This window comes from Oryctolagus cuniculus, chromosome 9 (genome assembly GCF_964237555.1).
Source record: "Oryctolagus cuniculus chromosome 9, mOryCun1.1, whole genome shotgun sequence".
NCBI lineage: Eukaryota > Metazoa > Chordata > Mammalia > Lagomorpha > Leporidae > Oryctolagus > Oryctolagus cuniculus.
The window spans coordinates 82,000,482-82,016,024 of NC_091440.1; the positions used below are offsets into that span (position 1 = coordinate 82,000,482).

At 39.2% G+C, this 15,543-nt stretch overlaps 2 protein-coding genes across 10 annotated transcripts in view; one reads left to right on the forward strand and one right to left on the reverse strand.

Annotated features, from left to right (window-relative positions):
- ZAR1L (zygote arrest 1 like) overlaps positions 1–15,543 on the forward strand; it is an 83,241-nt gene that overhangs the window by 33,146 nt on the left and 34,552 nt on the right. The gene's annotated exons all lie outside the window — the stretch shown is intronic.
- The window catches only part of FRY (FRY microtubule binding protein), a 492,126-nt gene continuing 485,530 nt past the window's right edge, over positions 8,948–15,543 (reverse strand). For all 7 annotated transcript variants that reach the window (XM_008273531.4, XM_070049049.1, XM_070049050.1 and 4 more), the window contains 2 exons: positions 11,305–11,507; positions 8,948–10,382 (listed from right to left, as the gene is read on the reverse strand). In XM_008273531.4, coding sequence (XP_008271753.3) covers positions 10,124–10,382; positions 11,305–11,507 — 462 coding nt within the window. In that variant the 3' untranslated portion in view covers positions 8,948–10,123. The remainder of the gene's footprint in view (positions 10,383–11,304; positions 11,508–15,543) is intronic.

A 15,543-nucleotide genomic window follows, 5' to 3' on the forward strand; every position in this document is an offset into this window, starting at 1 on the left:
AATTTTTAAAGAAATCTCCACAGTGTTTTCCACAATGTCTACTGTAACTTATATTCCTTGAACAGTGTAAAGTGTTCACTTTGTCTACATCCTTACTAGCATTTGTTACTCTGTGTTTTGGATTTTAGTCATTTTGACAGAGGTTAGATGGTATTTCATTTTGGTTTTGATTTGCATTTCCCTGATGGTTAGTGATGTAGAGCATTTTTTCATATATTTGTTGGCCATTTGTATTTCTTCTGAGAACTGTCCATTGAAGATCTTTGCCCATTTCTCAACTGGATTGGTTTTCTTGTTGAGTTTTTAAAGTTGCTAATATTTTTGGGATATTAATCTTTTGTCAGGTGGTTTGGAAATATTTTTCCCTTTCTTTTGAATGTCTACTCTATTGATCATTTATTTTGCTGTGCAAAAGCTTCTGAATTTGATATAGTTTCATTTGTTTAGTTTTGCTTTTGTTACCTGTGCTCTGGGCATCTTGTCCAAGAATTCATACCCTACACCAGTGTCTTAGAGTGTTTCCCTTATGTTTTCTTCCAGAAACTTCATAGTGTCAGGTCTGAAATCTTTGATCATTCTTGCATTTATTTTTTATATGGTGAGAAGTGTGGATCTAATTTCATTCTTCCACATATATACGTCCACTTTTGCCAGCAACATTTGTTGAAGAGACCATCTTTACACCACTGTATGATCTGAACACTTTTGTAAAAAAATCAGTTGTAGGCACATGGATTAACTTCTGGGTGCTGTATTCTGTTCCATTCATCTGTGTGTCAGTTTTTATGCCAATACCATGCTGTTTTAATTACTGTAGCTTTGTATTATGCCTTGAAGTCAGGTATTGTGATGCCTCCAGCTTGATTTTTTCCCTTGTTCATAATTGCTGTGGCTATTCTGTCTTTTGAGATTCCATATGAACTTTAGGATTGTTTTTTCTGATTCTGTAAAGAATGTCCTTACTATTTTGATAGGGATTGCATTAAATCTGTAGATTGCTTTAGGTAGTATTGACATTTTAATGATACTGATTCTTCCAATCCACGAGCAAGGAATATCCATTTTTTGTATCCTTGATTTCTTTCATTAATGTTTGATAATTTTCATTGTAGAGACCCTTTACTGCTTCAGTTAAATTTATTCTTAAATATTTGATTTTTTGTGTGTGTGACTGTTGTGAATGGAATTCCTTTCTTTACTTCTCTTTCTGTGAGTTCATCATTAGCATGATGTTTTTTTGTGTGTGTTTACTTTGTAACCTGAAAGTTTATTGAGTTGATTTATCAATTCTAAAAGCTTTTTCGGTGGAGTGTGTAGATTTTCCCATGTACATCATCCTGTCATCTGTGAACATGGATAATTTGACTTCCTCTTTTCCAATTTTAGTGCCCTTTCTTTCTTCTCCCTAATTGTTCTTGCTAAAACTTCCAGTACTATATTGAATAAAACTGACAGAAATGAATATCCTTGTCTTGTTTCAGATCTGAGAGGAAATGATTTCAGATTTTCCACATTCAGCATGATATTGGCTGTTGGTTAGTCATATATAGCCTTTATAATTTTGAAGACTGTTCCTTCTATACCTAATTTGTAGAGTCTTTTTTAATCATGAAGAGATGTTGAATCATGAAATACTTTCTTTGCATCTTTTGAGAAGTCTGTATGTTTTTTGTTCTTCATTCTGTTCACATGATTTATAATGTTTATTGATTTATAAATGTAGAACCACACTTCCATTTCTGTGTTAGATCCTACTTGATCATGTTGTGTGATCTTTTTGGTGTGGTTTTGGATTCTGTTTACTTGTATTTTGTTGAGAATGTTTGCGTCTATTTCATTAATAATATAGGTCTGTAGTTCTTTGTCATGTCTTTGGTTTTGGTATCAAGGTAATGCTGTCCTCAAAAAGATTTTTGGAATAGTTCCAAGAGTATTGGAGTTAAATCCTCTTTGAATGTTTTTGTAGAATTCAGTAGTAAAGCAATCAGGTCCCAGATTTTTCCTTGATGAAAGACTTGATTGCTGCTTCAATCTCATTGCTCGTTGTGGGTCTGTTTAGGTCATCTATATCTTCTTGATTTAATCTTGGCAGCTTATATGAACCCAGGAACTTAGCCATTTCTCACAGTTTTCCAGTTTATTACTATATACATATTACAAATATATACCATATTATTACCATGTAATATTACAAAGTACTTCATAAGTTTGTTATGATACTTTGTATTTCAGTGGTATTGGTTTTACTGTCTCCTTTTTCATTTCTTATTTCAGTTTTTCTTTCTGTTAGTCTGGCTAGAGATTTATCTATTTTGTTTATCTTTTCAGGAAACCAACTTTTTGTTTTGATCTTTTGTATTTTTTTTTAGGTTCAATTTCATTTATTTCTGCTCTGAGCCTTATTACTTCTTGTTTTTTTTTTCCTTGTTCTTAGTCTTCAAGATGCATCATTAGATCTTTAATTTCAGACATTTCTCTTTTGAAATATAAGCACGTGATGCTATTAATATCCATTTTAATGCTTTTACTGTATCCCACAGATTTTGATATGTTGTGTTTTCATTTTTGTTAATTGCAAGAAAATTTTTTAAATTTTGTTTTTAGCTTCTTCAGTGACCCATTGATCATTCAGTAACATGTTGTTTAATTTCCAAGTATTTGAGTGTTCCATTGTTCTTCTTTATTTCTTAGTTTTATTCCATTGTGATCTGAGAATATACATGGTATGATTTCAATCTTTTTAAATTTTCCAAGACTTGATTTGTGGCCTAATATGTGATCTATCCTAGAAAATGTTCCATGTGTGAATGAGAAGAATGTGTTTTCTGTAGCTGTTGAGTGAAATATCTTATAAATGTCTGTTAGGTCCATTTGTTCAATAATATGTTTCAACTCTAATGTATCTGTACTGATTTTTTGTCTGAGTGACCTGTCCTTTGATGAGGGTCAGGTGTTGAAGTACTAGTTATAGCATTAATTTACATTGTACAACACATTAAGGACAGAGATCCTACATGGGGAGTAGTGCACAGTGACTCCTGTTGTTGACTTAACAATTGACACTCTTGTTCATGGCATTAGTAATCACCCTAGGCTCTTGTCATGAGTTGCCAAGGCTATGGAAGCCTTTTGAGTTTGCCGACTTTGATCTTATTCAGACAGGGTCATAGTCAAAGTGGAAGTTCTCCCTTCAGAGAAAGGTACCTCCTTCTTTGATGACCTGTTCTTTCCACTGGGATCTCACCCACAGAGATCTTTCATTTAGGTTTGTTTGTTTGTTTGTTTGTTTGCTACAGTGTCTTGGGTTTCCATGCCTAAAATACTCTCATGGGCTCTTCAGCCAGATCCGAGTGCCTTAAGGGCTGATTCGGAGGCCAGAGTGCTGTTTAGGACATCTGCCATTCTGTGAGTCTGCTGTGTATCCCGCTTCCCATGTTGGATCGTTCTCTCCCTTTTTGATTCTATCAGCTAGTATTAGCAGACACTAGTCTTGTTTGTGTGATCAATTGTGAACAGAAATTGATCACTTGGCCTAGTGAGATGGCATTGGTACATGCCACCTTGATGGGATTGAATTGGAATCCCCTGGCACATTACTAACTCTACTGTTTGGGGCAAGTCCCACTCTTATTTTTAACAGGGATCATTTTTCAATTGTATTTAAACACCTAAGAATAATTCTGTGTTAAATAAAGAGTTCAACTATTAGCTCCATGCTAATGTGCCTGGATGGCAGCAGATGATGTTCCAAGTGCTTGAGTCCCTGACACCCATGTTTAAGACCTGGAGGGAGTTCTGGGGTAGTGGCTTTGGCCTGGCCTAGCACTGCCTGTTGAAGGCATTTGGAGGAGTGAACTAGTAAGTGAAAGATACCTCTTTCTCTGTCTCTCCCTCTTTCTGTATTTCTGCCTTTCAAATAATAAGCAAATCTTTTAAAAATGATTCATTTATTTGAAAGTGAGAGAATGAGATCAATTTGCGAGTTTAGATCTACTGGTTCCATCTTCTGGTTCACTCCCCAAATGACTCCAATAGCCAGGGCTGGGCCAGGCCTGTGCCAGGGGCCTAGAACTCCATTCATGTCTTCCACATGGGTGGCAAGGACCCACATCCTTGGGCCACTATCAGCTGCCTTCTCAGGTGCATTAGCAGGAAGCTGAATTGGAAGTGGAGTAGCCAGGACTTAAACTGGCACTCTGATGTGGGATGCAGATATTCCAAGTGGTGGCTTAATCCACTGCATCACAATGCCTACCCCTATTTTTAGAATCTTTTATTAATTGCAAAATTCTCCCTTTTTTGGGAAATTTTTTATTTATTTGAGAAATGAGAGACAGAAACAACCCTTCATCTTGTAATTCACTCCCCAGGTACCCATAACTGCAAGTCAAAGCCAGGAGCTCAGGTCATAATCCCAGTCTCCTGTGTAGGTGGCAGGGACCCAAGTACTTGAGCCCTTACCTACTACCTCCAAGGGTTCACAATAGCAGGAAGCTGGATTTGAAATGGAGGAAGGTTTATTTACTTCTTTGAGACATGTGAGAGACAATCTGTTCAATGTTGTTTGCCTAGCTTCTGATGATTTACTGACATTTCTGCCATTCCTTGGTTTAGATGTTTCATTCAAATCATGGCCTTTATCTTCACATGATGTCATCCCAGTATGTGTCTGTGTCCATATTTCTCATTTTCCTGTGATTTTTTTTATTTTATTTGAAAGAGGCAGAGATAGATCTTCCATCCATTGGTTCAATCCCCAGCTGCCTGCAATAGCCAGGGCTGAGCCAGACTGAAGACAGGAGCCAGAATCCCCAGATAAGTCTCCCACATGGATGACAGGGACCTAACCACCTGAGTGAACACCTCCTGCCTCCCAGGGTTCTCATTAGCAGGAATGTCAAATCGGGAGCAGAGCCAGGACTCGAAACACAGTCCTGGGATGCAGGTGTCCCAAGCAACGTCATGACTGCTGCGCTGAAACCCTGGCCCATGGATAAGTCAAAATAAAAGTCATTACTCTTCCCCCAAATATCCTTTGCCTTAGTTGTACCTAGGAAAGACCAAGTCCTCCTTGTGGCCCACAGAGCCCTTTGGGCAGTCATCTGTGAACACTCTGCGCTTCACTCAATTCACTGTGGCCCTTGGCTTCCTTGCTGTCTTTCCCACAAAGTGATCCTTCTCCCATTGCAGGATCTCTGTCTTCTCTTTGTTTTTGCTCAGAGATCACCTTATGAAAGACTTTCTCCACCTCCATTTCTGAAATACAAAGGTACTGAGAATTCATTGAAAAATAGAATTAAAAGATGTGTTTGGATATGAAAAGTTTGAAGTTCATGCATGTTTATAATACTCATTTTCCAAAATCTTTTTGAAGACCTCTTGTAGCAACCCACCCCAGCTATTCTCTACACCTGTTTGTTGATCTTCATCACAATCATTCCCACTTGACATGGAGTTCTATCTCCCACCACTCAGATGTGAGCTCCAGGAGAACAAGGGCCACATCTGGAGAACTGCAGTCTCTAAAACAGTGCCTAGCCCAGAGTAGGCCAGTGTGATCAGCTCATCACATGTATGCCAGTATTAATTGATCCAAAGTAAATGCATTAGAAATTTAAAAAACGAGCTTTATTGAAATAGATATAATCAACATACCATAAAATTCACCTGTGGACACTCATTTTTTTTATGTCGTTCAGGCAAGTGTTTGGAAGCAGGTGGAAGTTACTGATATATGCAGCCTTTGAAGGTACTCTTAGTCTTTCTACAATTCACTGAAAAGATCAATATTAGTTTGGATTTAGAACCTGAGATACCTTAAGACTTGACTCTGCTGTGTGTGGCTGTGCACAACGCTAATAAGCAGTTATTTCACAGTTGTACTAACAGTTTTCTTAACATTCTCACTCATGAGTGGGAGTGAAATATTTACACGCCTCTAAAATTGGGTGGCTTTTTTTTAAAGAATTATTTTATTTATTTGAAAGACAGAATTACAGAGAGAGGTAGAGCTAGAAAGAGAGGTCTTCCATCTGCTGGTTCACTCCTCAGTTGGCTGCAATGGCCAGAGCTGCGCTGATCCGAAGCCAGATGCCAGGAACTTCTTCCAGGTCTCCCACGTGGGTGCAGGGGTAAAAGGACTTGGGCCATCTTCTGCTTTCCCAGGCCATAGCAGAGAGCTGGATTGGAAGTGGAGTAGCCAGAACTAGAACCGGTGCCCATATGGGATGATGGCACTGCAGGCTAACCCACTGCCCTGGCCCCATCTTTTTTTTGGGGGGGGGGCGGGGAGGGTTGACTTTTCTAAAACACTATTTGGAGATTGTAATCGTCATCAAGTTATGTGTAAGTTACAAAGCACCTTTCTGGATCATTTTACCATGCCCGTGAATGAGGAATGTATCATGTCCTGGTGATAGCACTGAGACAGAGTGACGTTTCTCTTTTTTTCTGAAGCCTCTGTTGTGTGTCTGTTCTCTCATTTGGTTCCTTTGCTTTTCTGTATCCATGTGGGGAAGGCAGTGAAAATGAATGCTTCAGTAACAGGCACTGCAAAACAGCCAAGGAGATTGGTGGATCTAAAGTTTGTGCTGGGATCTGCTGGGGTGGGGCTGCTTTCCTATACAATTTTCCCATATAGACTCAAGAGTGATGTGAAGAAAGAGAGGAATACTAGAAGCCTTTCATATTACAAGTGTCCTTTTTAAAAATCTTTATTGGGCTAGTGCTGTGGTGTAGTGGGCTAAGCATCTGCCTACAGTGCTGGCATCCCATATGGGTGCCAGTTGATATCCTGGCTGCTCCACTTCTTCTTTTTTTTTTTTTTTTATTTTTGACAGGCAGAGTAGACAGTGAGAGAGACAGAGAGAAAGGTCTTCCTTTGCCATTGGTTCACCCTCCAATGTCCACCGTGGCCGGCATGCTGTGGCCGACGCACCGCGCTGATCCGATGGCAGGAGCCAGGTGCTTCTCTTGGTCTCCCATGTGGGTGCAGGGCCCAAGCACCTGGGCCATCCTCCACTGCACTCCCTGGCCACAGCAGAGAGCTGGACTGGAAGAGGAGCAACCGGGACAGAATCCGGCACTCCGACCGGGACTAGAACCCGGTGTGCCTGCGCTGCAGGCGGAGGATTAGCCTATTGAGCTGTGGCGCCGGCCTGTTCTGCTTCTGATCCAGCTTTCGGAGATGACTTGGGAAAGCATTGGAAGCTGATCCAACTACTTGGGCCTCTGTACCCGCCTTGGAGTCCTGGAAGAAGCTCCTGGCTTCTAGCTTAAGATTGGCTCAGCTCCAACCATTGTGGCCCTTGGGAAGTGAATCAGCAAAAGGAAGACTTTTCTGTTTCTCCCTCTCTATGTAACGCTGCCTCTTAAATAAATTATCTTTTTTTTAAAAAAAAAGTTTATTATTTGAAAGGCAGAGAGAGGGGCCACACTGTGGCATAGTGGATTAAGCCACAGTTTGCAGCACTGGCATCCCATATGGGTGCCAGTTTGAGTCTCAGCTGCTCCAATTCAATTCAGCTCTCTGCTAATGTGTCTGAGAAAGCAGTGGAGGATGACCCAGTACTCCTGGCTTTGGCCTGATCCAGCCCTGGCCATTGTGGCCATTTGGGGAGTGAACCAGTGGATGGAAGACTTCGCTCTGCCTCTGTCTCTCTCTCTTTGTAACTCTGCTTTTCAAATAAGTAAAAAAAAAATTTTTTTAAAGTAGAGTGAGAAAAGATAGACAGATGGATATCAAGAGATCTATTAACTGATTTACTCTCCAAATGCTGGCAACTGCCAGGGTTGCACCAGGCTGAAGCCAGGAGGAGCTGGGAAATTAGTCTAGGTCTCCCACATGGGTATTAAGGACCCCAGTACTGGAGCCATCACCTACTCCTTCCAGGGTTCACGTTAGTGGAAGCTGGAATAGAAGCAGAGCTGGAATTTGAACCCAGGCGTTCTGAGATGGGATGCAAGTATCCCTAACAGCATCTTAGCCACTGTGCCTAACATCCACTCCACATATCTCCTTTTAAAAATAAAACTAAGGAAAAAGACAAACCCTTCTATTACCTGCCACTACATTTTAATATATCTGATTACAGTGTACCACTGAAACCACCCTCCCTCTTCTTTTTTTAAATACTAAGCTATCACCATGGTTCTTTGCTAGGTAAGAGGGCACAATATAAAAGTTCAGAGTCATGATTGGTTGCTTCATTCTGCTGTGGTTTCCACAAAACTCTTTTGAGAGTTGGGGATAGTGGTTACCCACAGAAACCTAGCTTTGAGGTGTTTTTCAGAGATTGTGATTCAGTTGTCTGCAACATAGTGAAGCATCTTTCTGAAAAGTTGAAAAAAAATCAGAAGGATGTTCACAGCACTCCAGAAAGTTATTAAAATCTATCAGTTGTCTCTATGGCAACATAAATCCCAGATTAGATACTGTACTGCATGATACTCCTGGAAAATTACTAATATTTGATAATTTTATGTTAGTAAAGCAAGAGATATTTGTTAGCCCAAGTAAAACATGAGTAGGAAGACAGTAAAAATTAGGTAATGTATTTGTGGCCCTATTTTTCTAGTGGGGTGGAGAATAGATAGGTGTTAGTAACAGAATTAAAAGTCCTACTTTTACTTGCTCATTATAGAGTCAATGTCAAAATCTTAAGGCTGATAATCTAGTGATAGATTATGAACTATTGGAGCCCTCACTCTTCTGATTTTTCTAATTTGGATGATTACAGAGTGAATTGATTGAAGGTCATGGTTCTTGTTGCCCATGTCCAGAGAGATTAAACTTATTTCAGGCTTCACAGGGCCACATACTGTACAAGTCCAATGGGTACCATTCACAGAATACACATGGAAGTGCCCTTTGGGGTTGCCACTGTGGCAGCCCACATGCAAAAATGTGAATATATGTCAATCAGAAATAAAATCCATGGTCAACATGTATTTTGTCACCTTTTTTTTAGTCTAAAGAAAGTTCTGAACAGAATATCAACCAAGATTACATCACAAAAACTTTAAATGTATTTACAGAGTGAATAAGTTACATAGATAAACTTTGACTATGTTTTGGATGTGTAACAGGTTCACATGCACACATCTAACACTTGACAGCATTAGGTTTAAGGAGAAAACTTAAGAATGGCCCTTTACATAAATTACAAATAAAATATGACATTATTCTTAAGAAACAAAGTGAAAACTTATATTTTATCTTTAGGATTCTAGTTCTGGCTATCCAAGTGGATATTAAAATATGCATGCGTGACAGGTGAAAAGACTTAGAAATTATAATTGATTAATTTTCTCTACAAAATGGTAAAGTTAATTAAAATTAACACTCATCCTTCTGTAGTATAAATATGCTCATAAAAGCAACCTTCTAGTAAAAAGCAGCCAAGATCCTTAAAAAGAGTCTTTCTGGATCATTTTTGGTGCAAAGAGATCCAGGGCCTTCAGAAACAGTAGCCTAGCAACATAAGAAAAGGTACTTCATAGCAGCTCCATTTAGATACAGTAATGTATTCAAATAACAGTGTACATTAAATTGTAGTTCATTTACAGTTCCCTTTTCAAATACACAGGCTGTCAGCTTTAGACCATCTTATATGTTTTCAGTGGCCAGCTTCATTCTGCCTGCCCCTTTCTCAATCCACTAAGAAAAGGAAAAAGAAAAAAAGGAAATTAAAAAAAAGAGGAAAGGGAAAAAACAAACACTGTACAAGTTTCAGAATATAAAATTTTTTTAGTGAAGAAAACATTGCACTTTTGCCAATCTAAAATTTTTTCTAGAAAGGAAGGTATTGTTCAGTGTAGTCGGCTTTGGTATGCAATGGAAGTCACTTCTTCAGTAGTGAGTTGTATTTGCTCAGTAAAATAACACATTTGTGCCACACAGCATGATGGATGGAGTCTGTCCCAGGATATTTTATAGTTACTTGGTTCCTGGAGTATTGCTACACGTTGGAAGTTCTGCCATCCTCTTTAGAAAAAGTCCTACAGGTAACAAGAGGGAGAACAGTCTGTCCAAGCCTTGTGAAGACTGAGAAGACACTGAATGACGTCACCCCAGCATGGCAGCACCGCCAGCTTGGAACCCATGGGGGACGGGAGGCTCCTGTCAGAGACTAGTGCCAGAAACGCTGGAGTCTGGAAGAAAAGTAGTGAGGACTCGGTAACTCTGGGCCCTGCGAATCATGTCCCGGATCTCCATGTTCAGTTCCATCAGCTTGGTGCAGATTTCAGTCAGGCTCTGGTTAGACCCCACCAGTGCATAAGTACCCGTTTGTCCTAGAGTTTGGTGACGGAAATAAATATTCAGTAGTGTCTGGACCTCGTCATCAGAACTGCTTCCAAAGATGTCGTTGGGCCACAGACTTCTGCAGTCAAAAAAGAAGAGCATACATTAGAGACACTGTTGGTCACACAACTGGAAGGTTATGAGTCTTCATTAGCATACGTGTATTCAGGTTTTTTTTGAAAAAAATCAAAGCTTTATTTAGATATTATAGAAGTGTTCAAACATTCTCACAGTAAGTTTTAGAATATTGGATATTATTGATTTTGATTAAAAAATCAGAAGTATAAAAATACCAGCAAGGAATCTAATATTTTCAAAACATTAACCTTATTTTCTTATAGCATTCTGGTTCCAGTGAATGTGAAAACAATATAAAAATGTAGGAGGGAACACTCCAAAAGGATACATTCAAATATTCATTTAAAATTATATAGGGATATGGGAGTCCACACTGTGGTGCAGCAGGTTAAATCCCCAGCGCACAGCACCAGGATCCCATGTGGGTGCTGGTTCAAGTCCTGGCTGCTCCACTTTCAATCCAGCTCCCTGCTGATGCGCCTGGGAAAGCAGCAGAGGATGGCCCAGGTCCTTGGGCCCCTGCACACATGTGGAGAACCTGGAGGAAGTTCCTGCCTCCTGGCTTAGGGTTGGCTCAGCTCTGGCCGTTGTGGCCATTTGGAGGTGAACTAGAGGATGGAAGATATTTCTCTCTCTCTCTCTCTCTCTCTCTTTCTCTTTCAAATAAATAGAGACAATTTATATAGTGATGTACTTTGAAGTGCTTCAACATTTTAGGGATGACAAATGACCAGAACCAACCACAGTATTTTAAACATGAAAATGCTGAATGCCAAGTGTTTTTGGCATGGCAATAGTAAAGACCTGAGAAGAGGAATGTAAAATATATGGACATTCCTTCTCTGGTTAGTCCCCAACCATAGAAAACTCATGATTAGATGTGCATCTCCTGTAACTGTCTCTAAAAGAAACAGTAGAGTGACCTGCATTCCCTGATTTGCCGTAAAGCTTTGCCAAGTTCATTATTCTTCAGGCACTCCAGCATGGACTGGATGGCTGCTTCAGTGGACGTGAAGGTTGGCTCAGACCAGGTTCCCTCTATGTAGAGAGGGTCAGCAGCAATGGCTGCAGTGGCCTCCTTCAGGTTTCTCTTTAGATCACTCAGTTCCCTGGACATGTTCAGCAGCTGTTGAAGAAAAAAATATATTGTTATTACTTTTTATTGTATTTAGACACAGGCTGTATTTTATATCACAAAAGGGAAGAACTTTATTTATAAGGGTCTGGTAAAGCCCAAGGTTAATATCTTGGTAAATTAAAATAGGACAGATGAGACTGTGCTACACGGTATGTTGTATGCATTGAAGAACTTTGTCTTAACAGCTGGGATGCTCTCCTTATATAACATATGAAGTCATCATTTAAATTATTTTCAATTTAAGCAGAAAGGGCATTAATGCAGATATAAAATGCACAGGAGGACAAGCTCAAGAGTTGGGTAGACTTGGGTTCAAATGCCTACTGCAGAACAGTATCTCTTCCACACCATCCTTAGGGGATGTGTCCCAAGATTCTCAGTGAATGCCTGGCAACACAGATGGTAATGTACCCCAAATGATGTTTAATTGATAAATTAGGCACAGTAAGAGATGATCAATAACCTATAATGAAATAGAACAGTTGCAACAATATAATAATGTATCCATAACATATAAATAACCTTATCTCTGGAATTTCCTATTTAATACTGGGCTGTGGTTGACCAGTCACTGAAGCTGGAAAGTAAAACTACAGATAATGGAGGACTATTGTATTCTGGACTGTCATGTGTCTCAGTTTTCTCATTGGTGAGACGGAGATACAACAGCCTTAAAGGGTTAAAGATTAAATAAGTAGTGATTAGTATAATTTGCTAGGTAAGTGCACAATAAATGCAATTGTAATTGAACATGGACCCATTCTAATAATAAATTTCTCTCTGTTCTATAATATGAGAAGATACAATTTCAAGTGATAGGAGGAAAAATCTTAAAGTAATGTTAGTATTAATGCTACAGGGGTGAAAAACATTTTCCCTCAAAATTACTGGAACCAAATGACCTAGAGTGTTAAAAAGGTAAATCAGAAGAGAGAACCAATGTCACTTCTAAGGACCCACAAATTACACTATGGAAGATCACTATTTTGTTGTTTGATTTAAAGAGCACTACAAATTGATAAGAATGTTTTTTTGCTGTTAAATACAGGTGAAAATAACATTCCTTTGGAATGTCCTATATCCAACATTTTCACCTTTCTTCTGCATTCCTAACTTACTCATTGTACACACTATAAAACTGAAGCCCTGAAGGATTTTCTTCACTTTAATGCTTGTTAAATACACCTGCCTGCCTCTAGAACTAGGTTTAAATGTACTGAGATAATCTTGAAAATAAGATATTAGAGTTCCTTGTGAATATAATTTTAAGTTTGGGAGTGAATTTTTCCCTAATTATTTTAAACTTCAGTAAGTTTTAAATATGTGTGTGTTTTATATATATGTGTGTATGTGTGTGTATGTGTTTATATATATAAAATAAACAAGATAACACTGATATATTAAGATGGAATTAAGTTTAATTTTTTTTGAAATCCATGCATATGTTTATGTATATATATATATATACATTATTTTAAAATATATATATTAGAATTCAAATACTGTATATGTACATTTACACACAGTAAGTACTTAAAACTTACCTAGACTTAATTAAGGAGAACTTAAATTTACTAGATTTAAAATGATTACATACATAATACATAAATACACATATAAACACATGGTACACAACACATAGTTTACTACTCTAAGGTGTGGTTATAGAATTGCCTTGCTATTGTATTGCTCTCTATTTCTTTCACGATGTTCATCAATATTTGTTTTACCTATGTGGTTAAGCTAATGCTGGCTACATTATATAATTATCACACCCCTTTGATAAGTTGGCATTTGTAATCAAATAGTGACCTTGTCTCATCTAACAATTTTTGACTTGATGCCTATTTATCTGAGTGTAGCTATCCTTGCTCTTTCTTGTTCCTATTTTCATGGATTATCTTCTTCCATCCCTTCATTTTTAAGCCCATGTGTGTTCTGAAAGACAAAGTCAGCATCTGACTGGCAGCATATAGTTGAATTATTTTTTTTAAGAGTTTAACCTATTTACATTCAAGATTACTATTGATAGGTAAGGACTTACTTCTGCCATTTTGTTAACTCTTTCCTTCCTTCCTCTATTCCTCCTCACCATCTCCTCCATCTTCATGTTGCTTTTTCTTTTTTAAAATTTTTTAATTTTTTTAAATTTTTATTTAATGAATATAAATTTCCAAAGTACAGCTTATCGATTATAATGGCTTCCCCCCCACAATGACTTCCCTTCCACCCGCAACCCTCCCCTTTCCCACTCTCTCTCCCCTTCCATTCATATCAAGATTCATTTTCAATTTTCTATATATACAGAAGATCAGTTTAGTATACATTAAGTAAAGATTTCAACAGTTTGCACCCACATAGAAACACAAAGTGAAATATACTGTTTGAGTACTCATTATAGCATTAAATCACAATGTATAGCACATTAAGGACAGAGATCCTACATGAGGAGTAAGTGCACAGTGACTCCTGTTGTTGACTTTACAAATTGACACTCCTGTTTATGGCATCAGTAATCTCCCTATGCTCCAGTCATGAGTTTCCAAGGCTATGGAAGCCTTTTGAGTTCACTGACTCTTATCTTGTTTAGACAAGGTCATAGTCAAAGTGGAAGTTCTCTCCTCCCTTCAGAGAAAGGCACCTCCTTCTTTGAAGACCTGTTCTTTCCACTGGGATCTCACTCACAGAGATCTTTCATTTAGGTGGTTTTTTTTTTTTTTTTTTTTTTTTTTGCCAGAGTGTCTTGGCTTTCCATGCCTGAAATACTCTCATGGGCTTTTTAGCTGGATCCGAATGCCTTTAGGGCCGATTCTGAGGCCAGAGTGCTGTTTAGGACATCCGCCATTCTATGAGTCTGCTGTGTATCCCGCTTCCCATGTTGGATCACTCCCCTTTATTTATTCTATCGGTTAGTATTAGCGGACACTAGTCTTGTTTATGTGATCCCTTTGACTCTTAGTCCTTTCATTATGATCAATTGTGAACAGAAATTGATCACTTGGACTAGTGAGATGGCATAGGTACATGCCACCTTGATGGGATTGAATTGGAATCCCCTGGTATGTTTCTAACTCTACCGTTTGGGGCAAGTCAGCTTGAGCATGTCCCGAATTGCACATCTCTTCCCTCTCTTATTCCCACTCTTATATTTAACAGTGATCACTTTTCAGTTAAATTTCAACACTTAAGAATAACTGTATTAATTTCATGCTGCTTTTTCAATTGTAATCAACAATAGCAGTGACTATACGTGATCAGTGTTCTAGCCTGCCAGAGTTTGTGGCCATGATGATGGGAAGGTAAATTGTTAGGTTGCTCTGTAAAAAGGGCTTTATGGACCCTTCTGCTATCACCTTCCCCACATTAGGGAGATTTAGCTGAGGGGATGCCTCTTGGTGTTGGGTCTGACATGGGCCACAGGCAGCCACAGAGGTTCTGTGTTCCAGGGCACTGTAGCTTGGGGTGGCTGTGGAGCTGATGTCAAAGACTCAGTGCCCTGTTGAACTACCATGGCACTGGTGAAGTGGGTACAATTTCACTCTCAGGTATGAGTAGACTGAGTTCTGCCACAAAGCTGAGGACTGTGACTCTGAGTCACTTCCTAGTGGCTCAGGCCTAGGGGGCAGGAATGTAGCTATGACTCTACTCTGATCCCGGGAGTTAGGGCACAGCACACCATGGCTTTGAGGAGGAAGGGATATTCCCAGAGGCTCTCATGTCCCAGGGAGCAGGGCACAGTTGCAACTTGGGTTCTAGAGCCAAGAGTGCACAGTGGCAACTTCAGCACCAGGAGAAAAGGTATTACATAGTAGACTATGGACTCTGGAGTGTAAGGACATAGTAATGGTCCAGGTTCAATGAGGCCAGGTGCCAAAAAGACCCAGGAATGGTGGGTGACCAAATGGCTTGGGGTCCAGGCAGCAAGCAACTGCAATGTTGGCTGTACCTTCCAGGGAGGTGGAGTGCTTCAGCAGCTCATATGCTGGAAGGCTGGTCCACATCCCGAGAGGTGGTGTGCTGTGGC